General features: G+C 32.8%; 1 protein-coding gene across 1 annotated transcript in view; it reads left to right on the forward strand.

The window, feature by feature from the left end:
• Nucleotides 1–26,423, forward strand: part of LOC139506051 (QRFP-like peptide receptor) — a 79,880-nt gene that overhangs the window by 43,995 nt on the left and 9,462 nt on the right. Inside the window, exon 2 of the mRNA XM_071295338.1 lies at nucleotides 12,071–12,166. Within this exon, the coding sequence (XP_071151439.1) occupies nucleotides 12,071–12,166 (96 nt within the window). The remainder of the gene's footprint in view (nucleotides 1–12,070; nucleotides 12,167–26,423) is intronic.

The raw sequence follows: 26,423 nt of genomic DNA on the forward strand, positions 1-26,423 counted from the left end.
AGATAGGTCAGTACAATTATGTTTACAATAACAGGTATGAGAGATTGAGTATGTGGAGAAACAGATAGGTCAGTACAATTATGTTTACAATAACAGGAATGAGAGATTGAGTGTGTGGAGAAACAGATAGGTCAGTACAATTATGTTTACAATAACAGGTATGAGAGATTGAGTGTGTGGAGAAACATATAGGTCAGTACAATTATGTTTACAACAACAGGTATGAGAGATTAAGTGTGTGGAGAAACAGATAGGTCAGTACAATTATGTTTACAATAACAGGAATGAGAGATTAAGTGTGTGGAGAAACAGATAGGTCAGTACAATTATGTTTACAATAACAGGAATGAGAGATTGAGTGTGTGGAGAAACAGATAGGTCAGTACAATTCTGTTTACAATAACAGGAATGAGAGATTGAGTGTGTGGAGAAACAGATAGGTTAGTACAATTATGTTTACAATAACAGGAATGAGAGATTGAGTGTGTGGAGAAACAGATAGGTCAGTACAATTCTGTTTACAATAACAGGAATGAGAGATTGAGTGTGTGGAGAAACAGATAGGTCAGTACAATTATGTTTACAATAACAGGAATGAGAGATTGAGTGTGTGGAGAAACAGATAGGTCAGTACAATTATGTTTACAATAACAGGAATGAGAGATTGAGTGTGTGGAGAAACAGATAGGTCAGTACAATTATGTTTACAATAACAGGTATGAGAGATTGAGTGTGTGGAGAAACAGATAGGTCAGTACAATTATGTTTACAATAACAGGTATGAGAGATTGAGTGTGTGGAGAAACAGGTAGGTCAGTACAATTATGTTTACAATAACAGGAATGAGAGATTGAGTATGTGGAGAAACAGATAGGTCAGTACAATTATGTTTACAATAACAGGAATGAGAGATTGAGTGTGTGGAGAAACATATAGGTCAGTACAATTATGTTTACAATAACAGGAATGAGAGATTGAGTGTGTGGAGAAACAGATAGGTCAGTACAATTCTGTTTACAATAACAGGAATGAGAGATTGAGTGTGTGGAGAAACAGATAGGTTAGTACAATTCTGTTTACAATAACAGGAATGAGAGATTGAGTGTGGAGAAACAGATAGGTCAGTACAATTCTGTTTACAATAACAGGAATGAGAGATTGAGTGTGGAGAAACAGATAGGTCAGTACAATTATGTTTACAATAACAGGTATGAGAGATTGAGTGTGTGGAGAAACAGATAGGTCAGTACAATTCTGTTTACAATAACAGGAATGAGAGATTGAGTGTGTGGAGAAACAGATAGGTCAGTACAATTATGTTTACAATAACAGGAATGAGAGATTGAGTATGTGGAGAAACATATAGGTCAGTACAATTCTGTTTACAATAACAGGAATGAGAGATTGAGTGTGGAGAAATAGATAGGTTAGTACAATTATGTTTACAATAACAGGAATGAGAGATTGAGTGTGTGGAGAAACAGATAGGTCAGTACAATTATGTTTACAATAACAGGAATGAGAGATTGAGTGTGTGGAGAAACAGATAGGTCAGTACAATTCTGTTTACAATAACAGGAATGAGAGATTGAGTGTGTGGAGAAACAGATAGGTTAGTACAATTGTGTTTACAATAACAGGAATGAGAGATTGAGTGTGTGGAGAAACAGATAGGTCAGTACAATTATGTTTACAATAACAGGAATGAGAGATTGAGTGTGTGGAGAAACAGATAGGTCAGTACAATTATGTTTACAATAACAGGTATGAGAGATTGAGTGTGTGGAGAAACATATAGGTCAGTACAATTATGTTTACAAAAACAGGTATGAGAGATTGAGTGTGTGGAGAAACAGATAGGTCAGTACAATTCTGTTTACAACAACAGGAATGAGAGATTGAGTGTGTGGAGAAACAGATAGGTCAGTACAATTATGTTTACAATAACAGGAATGAGAGATTGAGTATGTGGAGAAACAGATAGGTCAGTACAATTCTGTTTACAATAACAGGAATGAGAGATTGAGTGTGGAGAAACAGATAGGTCAGTACAATTATGTTTACAATAACAGGTATGAGAGATTGAGTGTGTGGAGAAACAGATAGGTCAGTACAATTATGTTTACAATAACAGGAATGAGAGATTGAGTGTGTGGAGAAACAGATAGGTCAGTACAATTCTGTTTACAATAACAGGAATGAGAGATTGAGTGTGTGGAGAAACAGATAGGTCAGTACAATTCTGTTTACAATAACAGGAATGAGAGATTGAGTGTGTGGAGAAACAGATAGGTCAGTACAATTCTGTTTACAATAACAGGAATGAGAGATTGAGTGTGTGGAGAAACAGATAGGTCAGTACAATTCTGTTTACAATAACAGGTATGAGAGATTGAGTATGTGGAGAAACAGATAGGTCAGTACAATTATGTTTACAACAACAGGTATGAGAGATTGAGTGTGTGGAGAAACAGATAGGTCAGTACAATTCTGTTTACAATAACAGGAATGAGAGATTGAGTGTGTGGAGAAACAGATAGGTCAGTACAATTATGTTTACAATAACAGGAATGAGAGATTGAGTGTGTGGAGAAACAGATAGGTCAGTACAATTATGTTTACAATAACAGGAATGAGAGATTGAGTGTGTGGAGAAACAGATAGGTCAGTACAATTATGTTTACAATAACAGGAATGAGAGATTGAGTGTGGAGAAACAGATAGGTCAGTACAATTCTGTTTACAATAACAGGAATGAGAGATTGAGTGTGTGGAGAAACAGATAGGTCAGTACAATTCTGTTTACAATAACAGGAATGAGAGATTGAGTGTGTGGAGAAACAGATAGGTCAGTACAATTATGTTTACAATAACAGGAATGAGAGATTGAGTGTGTGGAGAAACAGATAGGTCAGTACAATTCTGTTTACAACAACAGGAATGAGAGATTGAGTGTGTGGAGAAACAGATAGGTCAGTACAATTTTGTTTACAATAACAGGTATGAGAGATTGAGTGTGGAGAAACAGATAGGTCAGTACACTTATGTTTACAATAACAGGAATGAGAGATTGAGTATGTGGAGAAACAGATAGGTCAGTACAATTCTGTTTACAATAACAGGAATGAGAGATTGAGTGTGTGGAGAAACAGATAGGTCAGTACAATTATGTTTACAATAACAGGAATGAGAGATTGAGTATGTGGAGAAACAGATAGGTCAGTACACTTATGTTTACAATAACAGGAATGAGAGATTGAGTATGTGGAGAAACAGATAGGTCAGTACAATTCTGTTTACAACAACAGGAATGAGAGATTGAGTGTGTGGAGAAACAGATAGGTCAGTACAATTTTGTTTACAATAACAGGTATGAGAGATTGAGTGTGGAGAAACAGATAGGTCAGTACACTTATGTTTACAATAACAGGAATGAGAGATTGAGTGTGTGGAGAAACAGATAGGTCAGTACAATTATGTTTACAATAACAGGAATGAGAGATTGAGTGTGTGGAGAAACATATAGGTCAGTACAATTCTGTTTACAATAACAGGTATGAGAGATTGAGTATGTGGAGAAACAGATAGGTCAGTACAATTATGTTTACAATAACAGGAATGAGAGATTGAGTGTGTGGAGAAACATATAGGTCAGTACAATTATGTTTACAACAACAGGAATGAGAGATTGAGTGTGTGGAGAATCAGATAGGTCAGTACAATTATGTTTACAATAACAGGAATGAGAGATTGAGTGTGTGGAGAAACAGATAGGTCAGTACAATTATGTTTACAATAACAGGAATGAGAGATTGAGTGTGTGGAGAAACAGATAGGTCAGTACAATTATGTTTACAATAACAGGAATGAGAGATTGAGTGTGTGGAGAAACAGATAGGTCAGTACAATTTTGTTTACAATAACAGGTATGAGAGATTGAGTGTGGAGAAACAGATAGGTCAGTACACTTATGTTTACAATAACAGGAATGAGAGATTGAGTATGTGGAGAAACAGATAGGTCAGTACAATTCTGTTTACAACAACAGGAATGAGAGATTGAGTGTGTGGAGAAACAGATAGGTCAGTACAATTTTGTTTACAATAACAGGTATGAGAGATTGAGTGTGGAGAAACAGATAGGTCAGTACACTTATGTTTACAATAACAGGAATGAGAGATTGAGTATGTGGAGAAACAGATAGGTCAGTACAATTATGTTTACAATAACAGGAATGAGAGATTGAGTGTGTGGAGAAACAGATAGGTCAGTACAATTCTGTTTACAATAACAGGAATGAGAGATTGAGTGTGTGGAGAAACAGATAGGTCAGTACAATTCTGTTTACAACAACAGGAATGAGAGATTGAGTATTTGGAGAAACAGATAGGTCAGTACAATTTTGTTTACAATAACAGGTATGAGAGATTGAGTGTGGAGAAACAGATAGGTCAGTACACTTATGTTTACAATAACAGGAATGAGAGATTGAGTATGTGGAGAAACAGATAGGTCAGTACAATTCTGTTTACAACAACAGGAATGAGAGATTGAGTGTGTGGAGAAACAGATAGGTCAGTACAATTTTGTTTACAATAACAGGTATGAGAGATTGAGTGTGGAGAAACAGATAGGTCAGTACACTTATGTTTACAATAACAGGAATGAGAGATTGAGTATGTGGAGAAACAGATAGGTCAGTACAATAATTATGTTTACAATAACAGGAATGAGAGATTGAGTGTGTGGAGAAACAGATAGGTCAGTACAATTATGTTTAAAATAACAGGAATGAGAGATTGAGTGTGTGGAGAAACAGATAGGTCAGTACAATTCTGTTTACAATAACAGGAATGAGAGATTGAGTGTGTGGAGAAACAGATAGGTTAGTACAATTATGTTTACAATAACAGGAATGAGAGATTGAGTGTGTGGAGAAACAGATAGGTCAGTACAATTCTGTTTACAATAACAGGTATGAGAGATTGAGTGTGTGGAGAAACAGATAGGTTAGTACAATTATGTTTACAATAACAGGAATGAGAGATTGAGTGTGTGGAGAAACAGATAGGTCAGTACAATTATGTTTACAATAACAGGTATGAGAGATTAAGTGTGTGGAGAAACAGATAGGTCAGTACAATTATGTTTACAATAACAGGAATGAGAGATTAAGTGTGTGGAGAAACAGATAGGTCAGTACAATTTTGTTTACAATAACAGGTATGAGAGATTGAGTGTGGAGAAACAGATAGGTCAGTACACTTATGTTTACAATAACAGGAATGAGAGATTGAGTATGTGGAGAAACAGATAGGTCAGTACAATTCTGTTTACAACAACAGGAATGAGAGATTGAGTGTGTGGAGAAACAGATAGGTCAGTACAATTTTGTTTACAATAACAGGTATGAGAGATTGAGTGTGGAGAAACAGATAGGTCAGTACACTTATGTTTACAATAACAGGAATGAGAGATTGAGTATGTGGAGAAACAGATAGGTCAGTACAATTATGTTTACAATAACAGGTATGAGAGATTGAGTGTGGAGAAACAGATAGGTCAGTACAATTCTGTTTACAATAACAGGAATGAGAGATTGAGTGTGTGGAGAAACAGATAGGTTAGTACAATTATGTTTACAATAACAGGTATGAGAGATTGAGTGTGTGGAGAAACAGATAGGTCAGTACAATTATGTTTACAATAACAGGAATGAGAGATTGAGTGTGTGGAGAAACAGATAGGTCAGTACAATTATGTTTACAATAACAGGAATGAGAGATTGAGTGTGTGGAGAAACAGATAGGTCAGTACCGTTATGTTTACAATAACAGGAATGAGAGATTGAGTGTGTGGAGAAACAGATAGGTCAGTACAATTCTGTTTACAAAGACAGGAATGAAAAATTGAGTGTGTGGAGAAACAGATAGGTCAGTACAATTATGTTTACAACAACAGGTATGAGAGATTGAGTGTGTGGAGAAACAGATAGGTCAGTACAATTCTGTTTACAAAAACAGGAATGAAAAATTGAGTGTGTGGAGAAACAGATAGGTCAGTACAATTATGTTTACAACAACAGGTATGAGAGATTGAGTGTGTGGAGAAACAGATAGGTCAGTACAATGATGTTTACAATAACAGGTATGAGAGATTGAGTGTGTGGAGAAACAGGTAGGTCAGTACAATTCTGTTTACAATAACAGGAATGAGAGATTGAGTATGTGGAGAAACAGATAGGTCAGTACAATTATGTTTACAATAACAGGAATGAGAGATTGAGTGTGTGGAGAAACAGATAGGTTAGTACAATTATGTTTACAATAACAGGTATGAGAGATTAAGTGTGTGGAGAAACAGATAGGTTAGTACAATTATGTTTACAATAACAGGTATGAGAGATTGAGTGTGTGGAGAAACAGATAGGTCAGTACAATTCTGTTTACAATAACAGGAATGAGAGATTGAGTGTGTGGAGAAACAGATAGGTCAGTACAATTCTGTTTACAACAACAGGAATGAGAGATTGAGTATTTGGAGAAACAGATAGGTCAATACAATTATGTTTACAATAACAGGTATGAGAGATTGAGTATGTGGAGAAACAGATAGGTCAGTACAATTATGTTTACAATAACAGGTATGAGAGATTGAGTGTGTGGAGAAACAGATAGGTCAGTACAATTCTGTTTACAATAACAGGAATGAGAGATTGAGTGTGTGGAGAAACAGATAGGTCAGTACAATTCTGTTTACAACAACAGGAATGAGAGATTGAGTGTGTGGAGAAACAGATAGGTCAGTACAATTATGTTTACAATAACAGGTATGAGAGATTGAGTATGTGGAGAAACAGATAGGTCAGTACAATTATGTTTACAATAACAGGAATGAGAGATTGAGTATGTGGAGAAACAGATAGGTCAGTACAATTATGTTTACAATAACAGGAATGAGAGATTGAGTGTGTGGAGAAACAGATAGGTCAGTACAATTATGTTTACAATAACAGGAATGAGAGATTGAGTGTGTGGAGAAACAGATAGGTCAGTACAATTATGTTTACAATAACAGGTATGAGAGATTGAGTGTGTGGAGAAACAGATAGGTCAGTACAATTATGTTTACAATAACAGGAATGAGAGATTGAGTGTGTGGAGAAACAGATAGGTCAGTACAATTCTGTTTACAATAACAGGAATGAGAGATTGAGTGTGTGGAGAAACAGATAGGTCAGTACAATTCTGTTTACAATAACAGGTATGAGAGATTAAGTGTGTGGAGAAACAGATAGGTCAGTACAATTCTGTTTACAATAACAGGTATGAGAGATTAAGTGTGTGGAGAAACAGATAGGTCAGTACAATTCTGTTTACAATAACAGGTATGAGAGATTGAGTGTGTGGAGAAACAGATAGGTCAGTACAATTATGTTTACAATAAGGCAGCAACCATTTGATTTTCTGGGGGGGGGGGGGGGGGGGCTATGGTTTTTTTTTGGAAAAAAAAGTTTGTTTCCAGTTTTTGGAGAAAAAAATAATTTGTTTTTGATTCTGAGAAAAAAAATTGTTTGTTTCACCCTCAGCTGCCACTATATGTAATGCTAAAATTGAAAGAAAAGAATTGTTTTCGACTTGTCGCGAAAAAAATAGATTGTTTTTCGCCGCAGGCGAAAAAAAAAGTTTGTACAGGAAAAAAAACCATAGCCCCCCCCCAGAAAATCAAATGGTTGCTGCCTAACAGGTACGAGAGATTAAGTGTGTGGAGAAACAGATAGGTCAGTACAATTCTGTTTACAATAACAGGAATGAGAGATTGAGTGTGTGGAGAAACAGATAGGTCAGTACAATTATGTTTACAATAACAGGAATGAGAGATTGAGTGTGTGGAGAAACAGATAGGTCAGTACAATTATGTTTACAATAACAGGTATGAGAGATTAAGTGTGTGGAGAAACAGATAGGTCAGTACAATTATGTTTACAATAACAGGAATGAGAGATTGAGTGTGTGGAGAAACAGAAAGGTCAGTACAATTATGTTTACAATAACAGGTATGAGAGATTAAGTGTGTGGAGAAACAGATAGGTCAGTACAATTATGTTTACAATAACAGGAATGAGAGATTGAGTGTGTGGAGAAACAGATAGGTCAGTACAATTATGTTTACAATAACAGGTATGAGAGATTAAGTGTGTGGAGAAACAGATAGGTCAGTACAATTATGTTTACAATAACAGGAATGAGAGATTGAGTGTGTGGAGAAACAGAAAGGTCAGTACAATTATGTTTACAATAACAGGAATGAGAGATTAAGTGTGTGGAGAAACAGATAGGTCAGTACAATTATGTTTACAATAACAGGTATGAGAGATTGAGTGTGTGGAGAAACAGATAGGTCAGTACAATTATGTTTACAATAACAGGAATGAGAGATTAAGTGTGTGGAGAAACAGATAGGTCAGTACAATTATGTTTACAATAACAGGTATGAGAGATTGAGTGTGTGGAGAATCAGATAGGTCAGTACAATTATGTTTACAACAACGGGAATGAGAGATTGAGTGTGTGGAGAAACAGATAGGTCAGTACAATTATGTTTACAATAACAGGAATGAGAGATTGAGTGTGTGGAGAAACAGAAAGGTCAGTACAATTCTGTTTACAATAACAGGAATGAGAGATTGAGTGTGTGGAGAAACAGAAAGGTCAGTACAATTATGTTTACAATAACAGGAATGAGAGATTGAGTGTGTGGAGAAACAGATAGGTCAGTACAATTATGTTTACAATAACAGGAATGAGAGATTGAGTGTGTGGAGAAACAGATAGGTCAGTACAATTATGTTTACAATAACAGGAATGAGAGATTGAGTATGTGGAGAAACAGATAGGTCAGTACAATTATGTTTACAATAACAGGAATGGGAGATTGAGTGTGTGGAGAAACAGAAAGGTCAATACAATTCTGTTTACAATAACAGGTATGAGAGATTAAGTGTGTGGAGAATCAGATAGGTCAGTACAATTATGTTTACAACAACGGGAATGAGAGATTGAGTGTGTGGAGAAACAGATAGGTCAGTACAATTATGTTTACAACAACAGGAATGAGAGATTGAGTGTGTGGAGAATCAGATAGGTCAGTACAATTATGTTTACAACAACGGGAATGAGAGATTGAGTGTGTGGAGAAACAGATAGGTCAGTACAATTATGTTTACAATAACAGGTATAGGCAGAATAAAAAAAAGCGAAATGTTTTATCAGCATATGATATTTCAATTCCTTTGTGCAGTGTATATCGTATTTTCTTCAAGAATTAAATAAAAGCGACTGGAAATAATAAAATCTTTGGTACGTAATCAGTAAATCAGTAGGAAGGAGAAATTTAAGAAGCTTTACAACATATACCAGTCGTGTAATGAACCTTACAGATAACAAAATGTTATATTATATATAAATCAAAATATTATTTTATAAATCAAAATATTATGACATAAATGATTGATATAGAAAAAAAATTATGCTGTAGAGAAAACAAAATCGGATTAAAAACTAACACTGGCTAAAGTTCGAACAGTTGAAAATACACGGGATTGATACCACTAAGTACATATTATATAATTAAACCACTAAATACATATAATATCGATAAAACCACTATAAACATTATATGATATCGATGTAACCACTAAAACTTATGATATCGATGTAACCACTAAAACATATGATATCGATGTAACCACTAAAACATATGATATCGATTTAACCACTATAAACATTATATGATATCGATGTAACCACTAAAACATATGATATCGATGTAACCACTAAAACATATGATATCGATGTAACCACTAAAACATATAATATCGATAAAACCACTAAAAACATTATATGATATCGATGTAACCACTAAAACATATGATATTGATTTAACCACTAAATACATATGATATCGATGTAACCACTAAAACATATGATATCGATTAAACCACTAACTACATATGTGTTAGTTAGCAGCGTTAGTTTTTAATCCACTTAATACATATGATATTGATTAAACGACTTACACTGGTTGATGTTCGAGCAATTGGAGATAAACTGGTTTAATACTTAATAGTTATCCCGCAAGGACGCGATGTGTCAGTGCAAGATCACCCCGATGGCCGGAGGCCAGAGGGTGATCTAACACTGACACACCAAGTCCGACTGGGATAACTATTTTACATCCCAGCTGTTTTAGATTAAACGAAAAACCATTTACAATTTATAAAATCTAGTTTAGAAGGCCACACAACCATTATAATATACTTTATATATTACTATGATGTATACCCTTTGTGACCCCCGAACATGATGAGTAGATATCAAAGAATGTAAACTCACCCCACTTGCCAATCGGTCCATACTGTATCGCCACTTTATAAAAAAAAATCGCCCCACTCTTGTTTACCGACTCGTCCCACTTTTGAAAAAGTGTAAAAATCAAATTGAACCATCAGTCTGACAACTCACTCATTAACGAAAAAGATTTAAACCCCACTTAATGATAAAGGTTGACAACTCGCCCCACTTATAAAACGATTTTGCTTCCTTTAAGTATGTTTAATTACTGCTAATTGGTATCCAGTCGTCCTGGTGTAGTGGTATGTGTCGTGGCTTGATATCCTTGAGGTCTTGACTTCGAATCCCAGCATATACACTGCATTGTTTCTACGTGAATTTTGATACTTAGTCTTTTCCGTATACTTTTAATTATAAGTTTTTTAGTGTATTTGACATTCCCGCCAAAATGTTACTTCGAATGTGTATGAAAACATTGAAACTCTGGCTAGAAATATGTGTTATGAGATGCACTTGCTGCGCACAAAAAGGATAAAAAACCTGATCACAAGTACAGTATAAGTAAACTTCTTAAAATTGTTACTTACAAATAGTATACCATCCAACTATTTTACGGCTTATAAGTTTTTAAAAATAAATCTTCCCTTTAAAATTGTAAGATATCAGTTATAATTTAAAAAGAGTAATGACAAGATCTCCATATAGAAAGGAAACTGTAAAGAAAATTTTTGTATATATTATACCTTAAATTTATGTCCAAACCCCAACAACTTTACATAAGTCTTACAGGAAATTTTCATTATTATTCCTGATATATGTATAGCACCCTCAGCTATGATTATAAGTAATTTTAAACTTTTTAATTCTTGTAAATACATGTATATGCAGTTGTTTTTTAACATTTTCCTACACCCTAGCACATATAGATCATTATATATTTTTTAAAAACTTTATGATGACAATCCTATGAATTAATTATGATATCTATTATTTAGTGATCATTATAACCAAATTCAGTCATCTGTATATAATATAATAAATTGTTTCCCTATGTTTTAAGGTGTAAATAGTTGCTCAAACTATACCCTTTGGGTAGTGCTCCACATTTAATGGAGGAATATACAAGAAACTGAACTGAACTGAACTGTTACAGAACAAAGGAAAGCATGCATAACAAAGACACTCAAACTTGGGTGATCTGGTAGGGGTAATCCGGCTCAGATCACCCCTGTTAGAACAAAGGAGCTGGGATGTAACATTAAATACATACAATATCGGTTTCATGACTTCGAGTGGTAAACTGGTTTAATACCACTTCCTTTATCGCAACGCGGGTAATTTATCCCATTGTGATTGGTTTAACGACGTCACATGTTGATAAAAGTATTTCCCATTCCAAACTAAAATACAAATTGAGAGAGTTGGTATTACTTTGTTTCATAAAAAGAATAACCAATGTAGATACAGTACAAGTATCTTGTCTTAGGGAGGGATAATCATACTTTGTAAAACAAAATACTCTGGTTCAGACAACAAATTCTCTGAAATTGACATCAAGATGCTTGATTTCTTGAGACAACATATTTGTTACGTTTAGAGGACGTGTTTTTCAACAGTATTTCGTTTCATGATTTCCTTGATAGAGGAAAACAAGTCACCATTAGTTATATTATTGTGCATTTTGATAAACGCAATTAACTGTCTGTTTCTTTTTTCAGTTGCGTTCATATGTGTGCCAATGACCGTTGCAGAGAAGATCTATAAAATATGGATATATGGAGATGCGTTATGTAAATTAGTTCCATATCTTCAAGGTAATTTATTGTATAGAATCATTTTCATAAGTACTTCAGTAACGCCCACTTGTGCATGTTTTAGACAGTTAAACTGATGGGTCGCAGAAGGTTCTAAACGCCTACATCATATAATACGAATATCTAGCAGAGGACTAAACCTTGTGTGTTAATTTAAATGTTGAATACTTTCCGTTTTCTTCTCGTGTGCCTGCGTGTACTTCACCCTTTTATTTTATTTTAATCCCCATTGATTATATACCTAGTTGAAATTGGTTTCACATCTTTAAGGTATCAGCAGTCTTTCTTAGTTCTTGCGTCAAATATCTTTTTTCTTCATTTTTCACTAGTAGTCTGTAAGTTCTTGCGTCAAATATCTTTTTTCTTCATTTTTCACTAGTAGTCTGTAAGTTCTTGCGTCAAATATCTTTTTTCTTCATTTTTTCACTAGTAGTCTGTAAGTTCTTGCCTCAAATATCTTTTTTATGCCCCACCTACGATAGTAGAGGGACATTATGTTTTCTGGTCTGTGGCTCCGTTCGTTCGTCCGTCCGTCCGTTCGTCCGTCCGTCCGTCCGTTCGTTCGTTCGTTCGTTCGTCCGCAAGTTTTTGGTCAAGGTAGTTTTTGATGAAGCTGAAGTCCAATCAACTAGAAACTTAGTACATTTGTTGCTTATGATATGATCTTTCTAATTTTAAAGCCAAATTAGACTTTTGACCCCAATTTCAAGGTCAACTGAACATTGAAAATGAAAATGGGAGTTTCAGGTTAAAGTTTTTGGTCAAGGTAGTTTGTGATGAAACTGAAGTCCAATCAACTTGAAACTTTGTATACTTGCTGCTTATGATATGATCTTTCTAATTTTAAAGCCAAATTATACTTTTTACCTAATTTCACGGTTCATGGAACATGGAAAATGATAGTGCCAGTGGGGCATCCGTGTACTTTGGACACATTCTTGTTCTTCATTTTTCACTAGTAGTCTGCAAGTTCTTGCGTCAAATATCTTAGTTATTCATTTTTCACTAGTAGTCTGTAAGTTCTTGCGTCAAATATCTTTTTCTTCATTTTTCACTAGTAGTCTGTAAGTTCTTGCGTCAAATATCTTTTTTCTTCATTTTTCACTAATAGTCTGTAAGTTCTTGCGTCAAATATCTTTTTTCTTCATTTTACACTAGTAGTCTGTAAGTTCTTGCGTCAAATATCTTTTTTCTTCATTTTACACTAGTAGTCTGTAAGTTCTTGCGTCAAATATCTTTTTTCTTCATTTTTCACTAATAGTCTGTAAGTTCTTGCGTCAAATATCTTTTAATGCCCCACCTACGATAGTAGAGGGGCATTATGTTTTCTGGTCTGTGGGTCCGTTCGTCCGTCCGTCTGTCTGTCTGTCTGTCTGTCTGTTCGTTCGTTCGTCTGTCTGTCCCGCTTCAGGTTAAAGTTTTTGGTCAAGGTAGTTTTTGATGAAGTTGAAGTCCAATCAACTTGAAACTTAGTATACATGTGCCCTATGATATGATCTTTCTAATTTAAATGCAAAATTATAGTTTTGACTCCAATTTTACGGTTCACTGAACATAGAAAATGATAGTGCAAATTTCAGATTAAAGTTTTTGGTCAAGGTAGTTTTTGATGAAGTTGAAGTCCAATCAACTTGAAACTTAGTATACATGTGCCCTATGATATGATCTTTCTAATTTAAATGCCAAATTATAGTTTTGACCCCAATTTTACGGTTCACTGAACATAGAAAATGATAGTGCAAATTTCAGGTTAAAGTTTTTGGTCAAGGTAGTTTTTGATGAAGTTGAAGTCCAATCAACTTGAAACTTAGTATACATGTGCCCTATGATATGATCTTTCTAATTTAAATGCAAAATTATAGTTTTGACTCCAATTTTACGGTTCACTGAACATAGAAAATGATAGTGCAAATTTCAGGTTAAAGTTTTTGGTCAAGGTAGTTTTTGATGAAGTTGAAGTCCAATCAACTTGAAACTTAGTATACATGTGCCCTATGATATGATCTTTCTAATTTAAATGCAAAATTATAGTTTTGACTCCAATTTTACGGTTCACTGAACATAGAAAATGATAGTGCAAATTTCAGGTTAAAGTTTTTGGTCAAGGTAGTTTTTGATAAAGTAGAAGTCCAATCAACTTGAAACTTAGTATACATGTGCCCTATGATATGATCTTTCTAATTTAAATGCCAAATTATAGTTTTGACCCCAATTTTACGGTTCACTGAACATAGAAAATGATAGTGCAAATTTCAGGTTAAAGTTTTTGGTCAAGGTAGTTTTTGATGAAGTTGAAGTCCAATCAACTTGAAACTTAGTATACATGTGCCCTATGATATGATCTTTCTAATTTAAATGCAAAATTATAGTTTTGACCCCAATTTTACGGTTCACTGAACATAGAAAATGATAGTGCAAATTTCAGGTTAAAGTTTTTGGTCAAGGTAGTTTTTGATAAAGTAGAAGTCCAATCAACTTGAAACTTAGTATACATGTTCCCTTTGATAACATCATTCTAATTTTAATGCCAAATTAGAGAATTTATTCCAATTTCACGGTCCACTAAACATAGAAAATGATAGTGCGAGTGGGGCATCCGTGTACTGTGGACACATTCTTGTTTTTTCATTTTTCACTAGTAGTCTGTAAGTTCTTGCGTCAAATATTTTTTTTCTTCATTTTTCACTAGTAGTCTGTAAGTTCTTGCGTCAAATATCTTTTTTCTTCATTTTACACTAGTAGTCTGTAAGTTCTTGCGTCAAATATCTTTTTTCTTCATTTTACACTAGTAGTCTTTCATTCCTTGTGTCAAATACAATATAGCTTCTTTGTTCATTTTTCACTAGTGGTCTTTTGGTCCTTGTGTCAAATACAATGTAGCTTCTTTCTTCATTTTTCACTAGTGGTCTTTTGGTCCTTGTGTCAAATAGCTTTTTTTGTGAATTTTCACAAGTAGTCTTTTGGTCCTTGTGTCAAATAGCTTTTTTTTTGTGAATTTTCACAAGTAGTCTTTTTAGTCCTTGTGTCAAATAGCTTTTTTTTTGTGAATTTTCACAAGTGGTCTCTAGGTCCTTGTGTCAAATATGTTTTTTTGGTAATTTTTTACCAGTTATTTCTTAAACCTTTTGTTTTCATTTTTCACCAGTCGTATCTCAGTCCTTATGTCAGATAGCTTTTTTGTTAATTTTTCGTCACTTTTTAGGATTTTGTTTCTACGCTTTTCTCAGCTTTTTTGTTAATTTTTCGTCACTTTTTAGGATTTTGTTTGTAAGCTTTTCTCTCTATTTCTAAGCACGTACATATACATTTTACTTTTTCCTTCAATGTATGCATAATATTTTATCCATATCACAAAAAATTCAAAGCGTTCGTAATCCTATTGAAACTAATTCGTTCATACGTCCTTTCATCTTTTATAGATAAAAGTATTCTATCTTTCCTTGACAATAATGAACTAGTCATCAAAGAGTTTTCACTTGTTTCAAAACAAAACTTCATCAACTCTTTTGAGAAAACCTTATTGTATAGAACTTCATTTTAAACAGGGAGTTTAATATATAGTAGAAATTCATAAAAGGATGTTCGTTTCTCATTATTAGAAACAGATTGAAGCTGAATATAACATGGCCATATAAGGAAACAATATGCACTTGTATAATGACATTAGCATATCAGAGATCAAACACTTAATAAAGATACAACTTTAACTTTTTTTTTTTTTTTTTTTTTTTTTTAAATGTTAAAATATTTTATTTGAATTTTACATTTGTTAGAGATACATGAAGTACCGGTACCTTATCCCGGCCTCGTTAACGTTAGTATATAGCATTTTATTGATAAGTTAGTACTTGTTAGTGCACAATATGTATATATAGTAATAATGACATGTATGTAACTGAATAAAAATATGATAACAAGATGTATAATAAATTCTAATTTATGAAATTAATTTAATTTTTTCTGCAACCAGATTATGGAATTTTTCATATTTGCCTTCTTTATTTATCAATATTTCGTGATATTGAAGAAATTCTTTTTTGAAAATTTCAAACATATTAATTTGTTTTGTTTTTTGTTCGGATGTATAGTATCCTTTGTATACAGTAAAAATAATAATTGTAATTAAATCATTTATACTGTAGTAACTTGTATCGTTTATTTTGTATCCGTACAAAAGTGATTTAATTGATATGATGTGATGTCCTATTTTAAGTTTATCAAGTAAAAGTTTTATTTTATCCCAAAATGATTTCAGAAATTTGCATGTTAAAAAGTAGTGCTCATAATCTTCGATGACATCACAAATATTACATAGCGGAGTTTTAGTTATTTTCCAAGAGAAAAGTAATTGTTTGGTTGGTAAAATGTAATGCAGAAATTTCCATCTTAACGTTTTGAATTTATTATCTTGTATATAATAAAAGATATAATTTAGCATTTGTTGTCTTTTGTTTGTGTTGTTTTCCAAGATAAATATGTTGTCCCATTTTTGAAATCCTATTGGTTTTTCATAATATCTATTTAAGAGGGAGATGTAAATGTCTTTGGAGGAAATGTTTTTAAGTGATACCATTTTTCCTTTTTTATCTTTAAATTTATATTCGGAGTCAGTGGCAACTTTTGTTTTTAATGATTCTTCTTTAGTTAGCTCTTGTAACCACTGTTTTGGTATTGCTTTCATTAATTTAGAATATTCTGAAAACCAGTTAGCATGACAGGAAAGTTTATCTAAGATCATGTTTTGATTAAATTTTCCTTTGTTATCAATAATGTCATTTAAAAAAAGAATTTTGCTGTTTATCCAGTTTTTGAAGATGAGACATTTACCGTTTAATTTGATATTTTTATTGCCCCATATAAGCTGCTGTCTTATTTGTTTATATGATAGATGATCCAATTCCTTTTCAGATTTTGTATTTATCCATGATTTGATTATTCTTAAGTAAAATTGTGGAATTAGTTCTTTCAGTTTATAGACCAAATTAATATTGTTGAAATTCATTTTAAATATAAGGAATTCTTGTCCAAATTTATCAAAATAAAATCTTGGTAATACTTTCCAATTGGGTGATAGATCTTCGTTTTCGATGAGTTTTTTTACCCAACTAATATTTATCGCTTCTAGATATTTATCTATGTTTATCATTTTAAGCCCGCCAGCATGGTAATTTTTACTTATTATATCCCTTTTAACCTTTTCAGTTTTATTATTCCATATAAAACTGTATATTATTTTTTTAAATTTTGCTAGGTATTCGTTATCAATTTCGGTTACAGATGCAACATAAGTAATATTCGGTAAGATTAATGATTTAACAAGAGTTATCTTACCTAACATAGTTAAATTTCTTTTATTCCAATCTTTAATTATTTTTTCAGATTTTTCGTATTGTCGTTGCAAGTTTAATTTTTTACACTCATTTTTATTAAGTCCAAAGTATATTCCTAAAACTTTTATAGGTTTTTGTGTAAAATTAATGTTTTCAACTTTATCTTTGCAGGCTTTTAAATTGCCGAGCCATATTCCTTCTGTTTTATTTCGGTTAAGCTTTAGGCCTGAAAGTGATCCAAAAATTTCTATAATATTCAGAGTTAATGACACTTCTTGTTTTGAATTTAAAAATAAAGTGGTGTCGTCTGCAAGCTGGCTTAATTTTAATGTATGGGTTTTATTATCTAGTTTAATTTGAAAGCCTTTAAAATTTTTATTTTGTCTTAATCTACTAGCTAAAATTTCAACAGCAATTACGAAAATTATAGAACTCGCGGGACACCCTTGACGGATACCGCGCTCAATGTTGAAGGGTCTTGAAATCCAGCCATTATTTAATATGCAACCCTTTATATCTGTGTATAAAGTATTTATCCACCTCAAAAGAGATTCCTGGAAGCCAAATTTCTTTAAAGAACAATACATAAATTCCCATTCTAGCGAGTCAAATGCCTTTGTGAAGTCTAAAAATAAGATAGCTCCATCTACATTGAATTTTTCCGAATAATCTATAATATCCTGGATTTGTCTAATATTAAATCCTATATATCTGTTTTTTACATAACCGTTTTGATCACTATGAATGATTTTATGCAATATTGGTTTCAGTCTTTGTGCAAGAGAGTATGCTATAATTTTGGTATCTACATTTAGTAAGGTAATTGGTCTATAATTATCTAAATTTAATGGGTCATTTTTCTTGTATATAAGGGTAATCAATCCAAGTTTCTGAGAATTTGTTAATTCTTTTTTTTCATAGCAATTATTAAAAACATCTACAGCAAAGGTTTGTAAATTTGACCAGAAAGCTCTATAAAATTCAATTGAGAGACCATCGATACCTGGTGTTTTATTAAGTTTCATTTTAAAAACAGATTGTGTACATTCCTCTATTGTCAGGTTGCCGTCAATTTCATTACCTTCTTTTGTACTTAATTTGTAATTTATTTTAGTTTTTTCAATATAATTTTCAATTTCTGTTAGATCAGGATTAGTTGACTTATATAAATTGACATAATAATTTCTCCCCGTTTCTAATATTTTGCTTTGATCTTCTGTTAATTCTCCTTTACTGTCTCTTATAGCAGTAATGTTTTTCCTTGTTTGTCTTGATTTTTCTAATCCCAAAAAATATTTTGTATTTTTTTCGCCCTCTTCTATCCATTTAACTCGTGATCTTATTTGTGCCCCTTTTATTTTATCTGAATATAAAGTTTGTAGTGTTTCTTCTGTTTTATTTATTGAATCTATTATATTTGGCAAATTATTATTTTTTTCATCTATGTAGTTATCGTGAATTTCATTCAAAAGTTTAAGTTCTTGTTCTAGTTTTGTAATTTCATCTCTTTTATGTTTAGCTTTTATTTTACAATGTTCTATAGTTTTCTCTCTAACTTCTATTTTAAAAAGATCCCACACGATTGCTAGACTTTTTTTATTTCTTAATTTTTCATATTTATCTATCAAAGTATTTATTTTTAGTTTGTATGATTCGTCGTTAAGGATATTATTGTTTAATTTGAAGTATCCCTTTCCTTTGTTCCCTTGACAATGATTAATTTTAAGTGAAATCGCTAAGTGATCTGTATATTGAATTGTTGCAGGTCGTATATCAGTGCTGAGTACTCTTGGTCTCACATCTTCACTTACTAGAAAATAATCAATTCTACTAGCTACTTCATTATTTTTTCTTTTCCAGGTATATTGCGTTTTATTTGGATTTATAGCTCTCCATATATCTATAACTTTTAGTTTTTTTATCAGAGTTTTTAGCCCATTTGTCTTATTTTTTATTTTTTGTTGATCTTTTCTATTACTTTTTCTATCTTTTATATTAAGCGTTTCATTCATATCACCGCCTATGATAATTATACCAAGACTATATTTTTCAATGACACTTAAAGCTTTTTTAAAGAATATATTTCTATCTTTACTTGTGTTTGGGGCATAAAGGTTTACAAAAGTAAATATATTTTTGTCGATTTCTATGTTGATTAAAACAATTCTTCCGTGTTGATCTACATATTTATCTATGATTTCATACTTAATTTTTTGGTTGATATAAATCGAAACACCTCTTGATTGTGTGCTTCCAAAACTATGATATAAATCGCCCGTAAATTCTTTATCTATTAAATTGTTCGAAAAATGTGTTTCTTGTAAAAATATTATGTTGCATTTTTGTTGTTTTATCCATTCTTTTAGTCTAATTCTTTTTTCATATTTTCCTAACCCCTGACAATTTAAAGAACATATATGCAATGGATTAAGTGACATCTTGATTTTGTTTTTAAAAAAGTATTTGATACATGTATTTCAAATATAAAAAGCATAATATACATACAAATATATACAGAATTTAGAGATAAAAATACAATCATATGTGCATCTCTAGTGACAGTTTTAGCTTTGACTGTACATGTGTGAGTTGCTAGACGAAATATAATTACATGTACACACATACATTTAATTTCATATTGACCGACTTTAATAGGTTTCCACCTATTTCTATATTTAGAATTGTTAGCTGGTAAAATATATTGACCTTCACATGTAAAACGATTAATTCGCACGAGGATTAACTTTAATAGACTAATATACCGTACATAGAAATATATAAATGTGATGGATGTAATATATATCTTTCTGAATTGGTGAGTATTGAATTTATTTTTCGTTAATTGTATATTTTTAAAACACTTTTCAGAAATAAAGACATTAATAACCAAGTAGCAAAAATAACGGGAGAATATTATCAAATACTTTCGTATGCTTGTGATAACAGTACAGATAATATTACAACTATTTTGTTTAAGGGGCTTGACTTTAATTATACAGATATTTAGCAGAACACGGAGATTCTGATGCAAATAATTAAAAGAATGAAGACATAATACATGAATGAAAACTTTTGAGGCTACAACTAAAAAAGGATAATTATCTGCATATAAAAACAGGTATAAATAGGTCAAACTGATTTGTTTACATTTTGTATACAGGTGTGTGGAAATGGCGATGGAATTAATTTGCATATCTATATAAATATAGTAGAGTGCTATTGCTTTTCTGTTTACATGATTATATGACATAGCGCACATATTGATATTGTGGTACATTGAAGCACAAATTATTACATATATATATATAACTATACTAGTTGTTTCATATGAAAAAAAAAGAATTAGTTTCATTGATCTATACATATTATATTGACAACAATCTATATATAGAGTTTATTGTTTTATTTTGTTTTGTGCAGAGTATATACAATCTAATGTTATTGTATCATACACTGCCACATATTTTTTTAATTGTTTTTTATGAATATATATAAAATAGGAGTATATACAGATATTTGTACAAGTACAAATTATTATGTCCATTGACTTAGGTATTGTTGTATGGATAATATATTTTGAAAGGAAATGGTATATGGTAACTGTTCTTGTACCTATGTCTTTGATGATTTACTGGAATCAGTTTGTCTTTTGTGATATTCATCTGTAGGGGTTGTTGCTGGTCTTTTCCCCTGTTTTTGTACTGGTGTTGTTGATTCAGGGTTTACAATGAATTTGTCTATTGGTCCTTTTGATTCAACTTTTGGCTTGTTTTTTGTTTTGTCTTTGTTTTTCTTTTTTCTTGTTTTTTTCTCCTGTGAATCAGGATCAATTTCTGTAACGACTTTACTGATAGCTGTTGTTGTTGCTGTTATTGCTTCTGTAGGTAGCAATATGGACTGTGAAGGTGGGGTTTCACTGTGATCAACATGATCACCAATGTCAGTCTCTTCCCCACTTTCACTTTCACTAGAATCAGACTGGTCATCTGTTTTATTAGCTTCATTGTCTGATGCTGTTTTACTAGGAGTGTCATTATGTGGTGCTGGTTTACTAGGAGTTTGGCATTCTTTTGCTTTATGCCCTTCTTTTCCACATTCATTACAAACCCAATCGTTTTGGCATTTGTCCTGTTTGTGTCCCTTTTTCAGGCATTTTTGACAAGTAATATGTGCATTTATGTAGATTTGGCCTTTGTAATATATTTTGGCATTGTACTTGCTTATCCTTGTGAATCTGGGTAGTGTGCCTTCCAATGGTTCGACAAAAAAGATTCTGTCTCCAGATTGGCAGTCGGTCATTTCGCCATTTATTCTCACTCTCTCTCTGAAATAGCTTGTAACGACTACGCCATTAGATTGAAAGAACGAGAAGATCATACCGTCCTCAGCTGATAATGGAATGTTGGACACACGTATTCGGAGGTATTCTGGGCGTTGTTCAGCTACAGGGATTCTTGGGTTTTTATCGTATACTGTTAAAAGTTTGTTACGTATAGATACACCTCTTGTAAGGAGGTGATCTCTTGCTAGTTCTTGTGCAAGATAAATACGCCACATTCCCTTGACTCTTTGTAACCCTTTCATTTGGAATCTGGGTACCTCTGAACCGATACTTTTGTAAACTTCTTCATGTTGTAAGAAGTCTTTTTGTTGGAGTTCTGTATTGCCAAATAAATCTGTTTCTAAAATGAAGACCGGTTTTACTGACCTCAGTTCCTCAAGACCTTCATGTATCGGGTAAAAGTTGGTATGTTTATGATATGCTGGTTGTGAAACCGCATCGGAATATGAGTTGATTTCAGCCATGTTGTTTGTTTTGGTTTTCTTGACTGGTTGGATATATTAAATTTACGGTGTTAAGCGTTTGTTAAAATGTTTAATATACTTTTCAAACTTTCCTGATTGTTATTTTCTGTAACACTATACAAATTGGTAATCTTAGACGAATATTTCTTTGGTTATTTAACAATATTTAAGGAGCACGACGAGTTCCGTGGATATCGTTCGATGCCCCTTACCAACTTTAACTTCATATGGTCGAGCAGTGAGAACATACAACGAATTATGAGTTGATTCTTCTCCTTCCATATCGCGGAGAGAGATATCGAGTGCCACTTTCACATATCGTACCGTACCGTTCTCTTTTCATATCGCCGAGAGGTGAAATCGAGTGCCACTTTCACATATCGTACCGTACCGTTCTCCTTTCGTATCGTCGAGAGGAGAAATCGAGTGCCACTTTCACATATCGTACCGTACTGTTCTCCATCCGTGTCGCCGATAGGAGAAATCGAGTGCCACTTTCACATATCGTACCGTACCGTTCTCCTTTCGTATCGCCGACAGGAGATATTGAGTGCCACTTTCACATATCGTACCGTACTGTTCTCCTTCCATGTCGCCGATAGGAGAAATCGAGTGCGACTTTCACATATCGTACCGTACCGTTCTCCTTCCATATCGCCGAGAGAGATAATCGAGTGACACATTCCAAGATCATACCATACCTTCTCTTTTGAATATTAAAGAGTCTATTTTCTAACAACCACACACTTGACAAGTTATTTAAGAGTCTATTTTCTAACAACCACACACTTGACAAGTTATTTAAGAGTCTATGTTCTAACAACCACACACTTGACAAGTTATTTAAGAGTTTATGTTCTAACAACCACACACTTGACAAATTATTTAAGAGTCTATGTTCTAACAACGACACACTTGACAAGTTATTTAAGAGTCTATGTTCTAACAACCACACACTTGACAAGTTATTTAAGAGTCTATGTTCTAACAACCACACACTTGACAAGTTATTTAAGAGTCTATGTTCTAACAACCACACACTTGACAAGTTATTTAAGAGTCTATGTTCTAACAACCACCACACACTTGACAAGTTATTTAAGAGTCTATGTTCTAACAACCACACACTTGACAAGTTATTAAAGGGTCTATGTTCTAACAACCACACACTTGACAAGTTATTTAAGAATCTATGTTCTAACAACCACACACTTGACAAGTTATTAAAGGGTATATGTTCTAACAACCACACACTTGACAAGTTATTTAAGAGTCTATGTTCTAACAACCACACACTTGACAAGTTATTTAAGAGTCTATGTTCTAACAACCACACACTTGACAAATTATTTAAGAGTCTATGTTCTAACAACCACACACTTGACAAGTTATTTAAGAGTCTATGTTCTAACAACCACACACTTGACAAGTTATTTAAGAGTCTATGTTCTAACAACCACACACTTGACAAGTTATTTAAGAGTCTATGTTCTAACAACCACACACTTGACAAGTTATTTCAGAGTCTATGTTCTAACAACCACACACTTGACAAGTTATTTAAGAGTCTATGTTCTAACAACCATACACTTGACAAGTTATTAAAGACTCTATGTTCTATCAGCCACACACTTGACAAGTTATTTAAGAGTCTATGTTCTAACAACCACACACTTGACAAGTTATTTAAGAGTCTATGTTCTAACAACCACACACTTGACAAGTTATTTAAGAGTCTATGTTCTAACAACCACACACTTGACAAGTTATTAAAGGGTCTATGTTCTAACAACCACACACTTGACAAGTTATTTAAGAGTCTATGTTCTAACAACCACACACTTGACAAGTTATTTAAGAGTCTATGTTCTAACAACCACACACTTGACAAGTTATTTAAGAGTCTATGTTCTAACAACCACACACTTGACAAGTTATTAAAGGGTCTATGTTCTAACAACCACACACTTGACAAGTTATTTAAGAGTCTATGTTCTAACAACCACACACTTGACAAGTTATTTAAGAGTCTATGTTCTAACAACCACACACTTGACAAGTTATTTAAGAGTCTATGTTCTAACAACCACCACACACTTGACAAGTTATTTAAGAGTCTATGTTCTAACAACCACACACTTGACAAGTTATTAAAGGGTCTATGTTCTAACAACCACACACTTGACAAGTTATTTAAGAATCTATGTTCTAACAACCACACACTTGACAAGTTATTAAAGGGTATATGTTCTAACAACCACACACTTGACAAGTTATTTAAGAGTCTATGTTCTAACAACCACACACTTGACAAGTTATTTAAGAGTCTATGTTCTAACAACCACACACTTGACAAGTTATTTAAGAGTCTATGTTTTAACAACCACACACTTGACAAGTTATTTAAGAGTCTATGTTCTAACAACCACACACTTGACAAGTTATTTGAGAGTCTATGTTCTAACAACCACACACTTGACAAGTTATTAAAGGGTCTATGTTCTAACAACCACACACTTGACAAGTTATTTAAGAGTCTATGTTCTAACAACCACCCACTTGACAAGTTATTTAAGAGTCTATGTTCTAACAACCACACACTTGACAAGTTATTTAAGAGTCTATGTTCTAACAACCACACACTTGACAAGTTATTAAAGGGTCTATGTTCTAACAACCACACACTTGACAAGTTATTTAAGAGTCTATGTTCTAACAACCACACACTTGACAAGTTATTTAAGAGTCTATGTTCTAACAACCACACACTTGACAAGTTATTTAAGAGTCTATGTTCTAACAACGACACACTTGACAAGTTATTTAAGAGTCTATGTTCTAACAACCACACACTTGACAAGTTATAAGAGTCTATGTTCTAACAACCACACACTTGACAAGTTGTTCATTGATGCCAGATTTGTACAATTGTGACAATATTTGTGTTTGTTAAATTTTGTATCAAAGGACTTCCTTTTTTGTTGATAGGAATTTTTTAAAGATGTTATTATAATTTCATTCTTAAAAAAATAAGGAGATGTGGTATGATTGCCATTGAGACCACTATTCACAAGGTGTCAAATCAAGTGGATATAAGCAATCATAGGCAACCAATGGCCTTCAATCAGAAAAACTCATCCCGTATGATCGGATAAAAAAGGCCCCGACATGATAAAAATGAAACAAATCAATTGAATAAAACTAGTGTTTAAACCAAAATGAAGAATAAAAACGTTTAAAAACTTTCGGGTTTCAATAGCATGTACAGTTACGTCCCTCAGTTAAAATATATTTCTATTTTCTATTTCATTGAGTTTTTTTCGTAAAGTATATCATATTTTGATTCATACTGAAGAATTGAAATCGAGACTTTTAATTCTCAAAAATTGATAGAATTCTCATTGACATATACACGTGTACGGACTTTTGAGAAAACAAAAGTTTAAAATAAAAACATGCTGATGTGTTATAACAAATGATCCCCTAGAGACTTAATCCATGGAAGCAAATGTCAATCAAATGAGAACCGATGTAGTTAATCACATTTCTTGAAAATGCGTGGTGTATATAATGTATAAATTATATATAATGTTTTATAATTACCTCTTACGCATTCAGATGTGTTAAATGTCAATAAAAATGTAGCTGTTTGTTGATTCAAATTTAATAACATTATAAAACGCGTGCTTTATATCTATAATACTAAAATTACGAGGTCCAATTTGTCAGCAGTCATCGGGTAAAACACGACAAATCAAAGAATTCAACTCTATATATAACTAATATAGGACAATGGTGTAGATTAAAAATTACACCACTCCAGACCCTTTTGTTTTCCACATAATTAATATTGCCAATAATTTACAAGTTCCGGGTCTAATCCGATACCGATACCAATAGTATATTCACCTGTTAGCTATTACCTTACATGTATCTGTACGTTCCGCATTTGACAAGCGCACCACCAAACGGTGTATTTAGGATTTTGCTATATACACGGATCATAATCAAAGGGCTGACACTACTAAATTCAATCATTGTCAAATTGTTCCCTATTGTAGCTTTATTCAGCAATCAGCAAGACTTTCTAAGATAACTAATATAGGACAATGCTGTTGATT

Source organism: Mytilus edulis, chromosome 1 (genome assembly GCF_963676685.1).
Source record: "Mytilus edulis chromosome 1, xbMytEdul2.2, whole genome shotgun sequence".
In the NCBI taxonomy this organism is placed as follows: domain Eukaryota; kingdom Metazoa; phylum Mollusca; class Bivalvia; order Mytilida; family Mytilidae; genus Mytilus; species Mytilus edulis.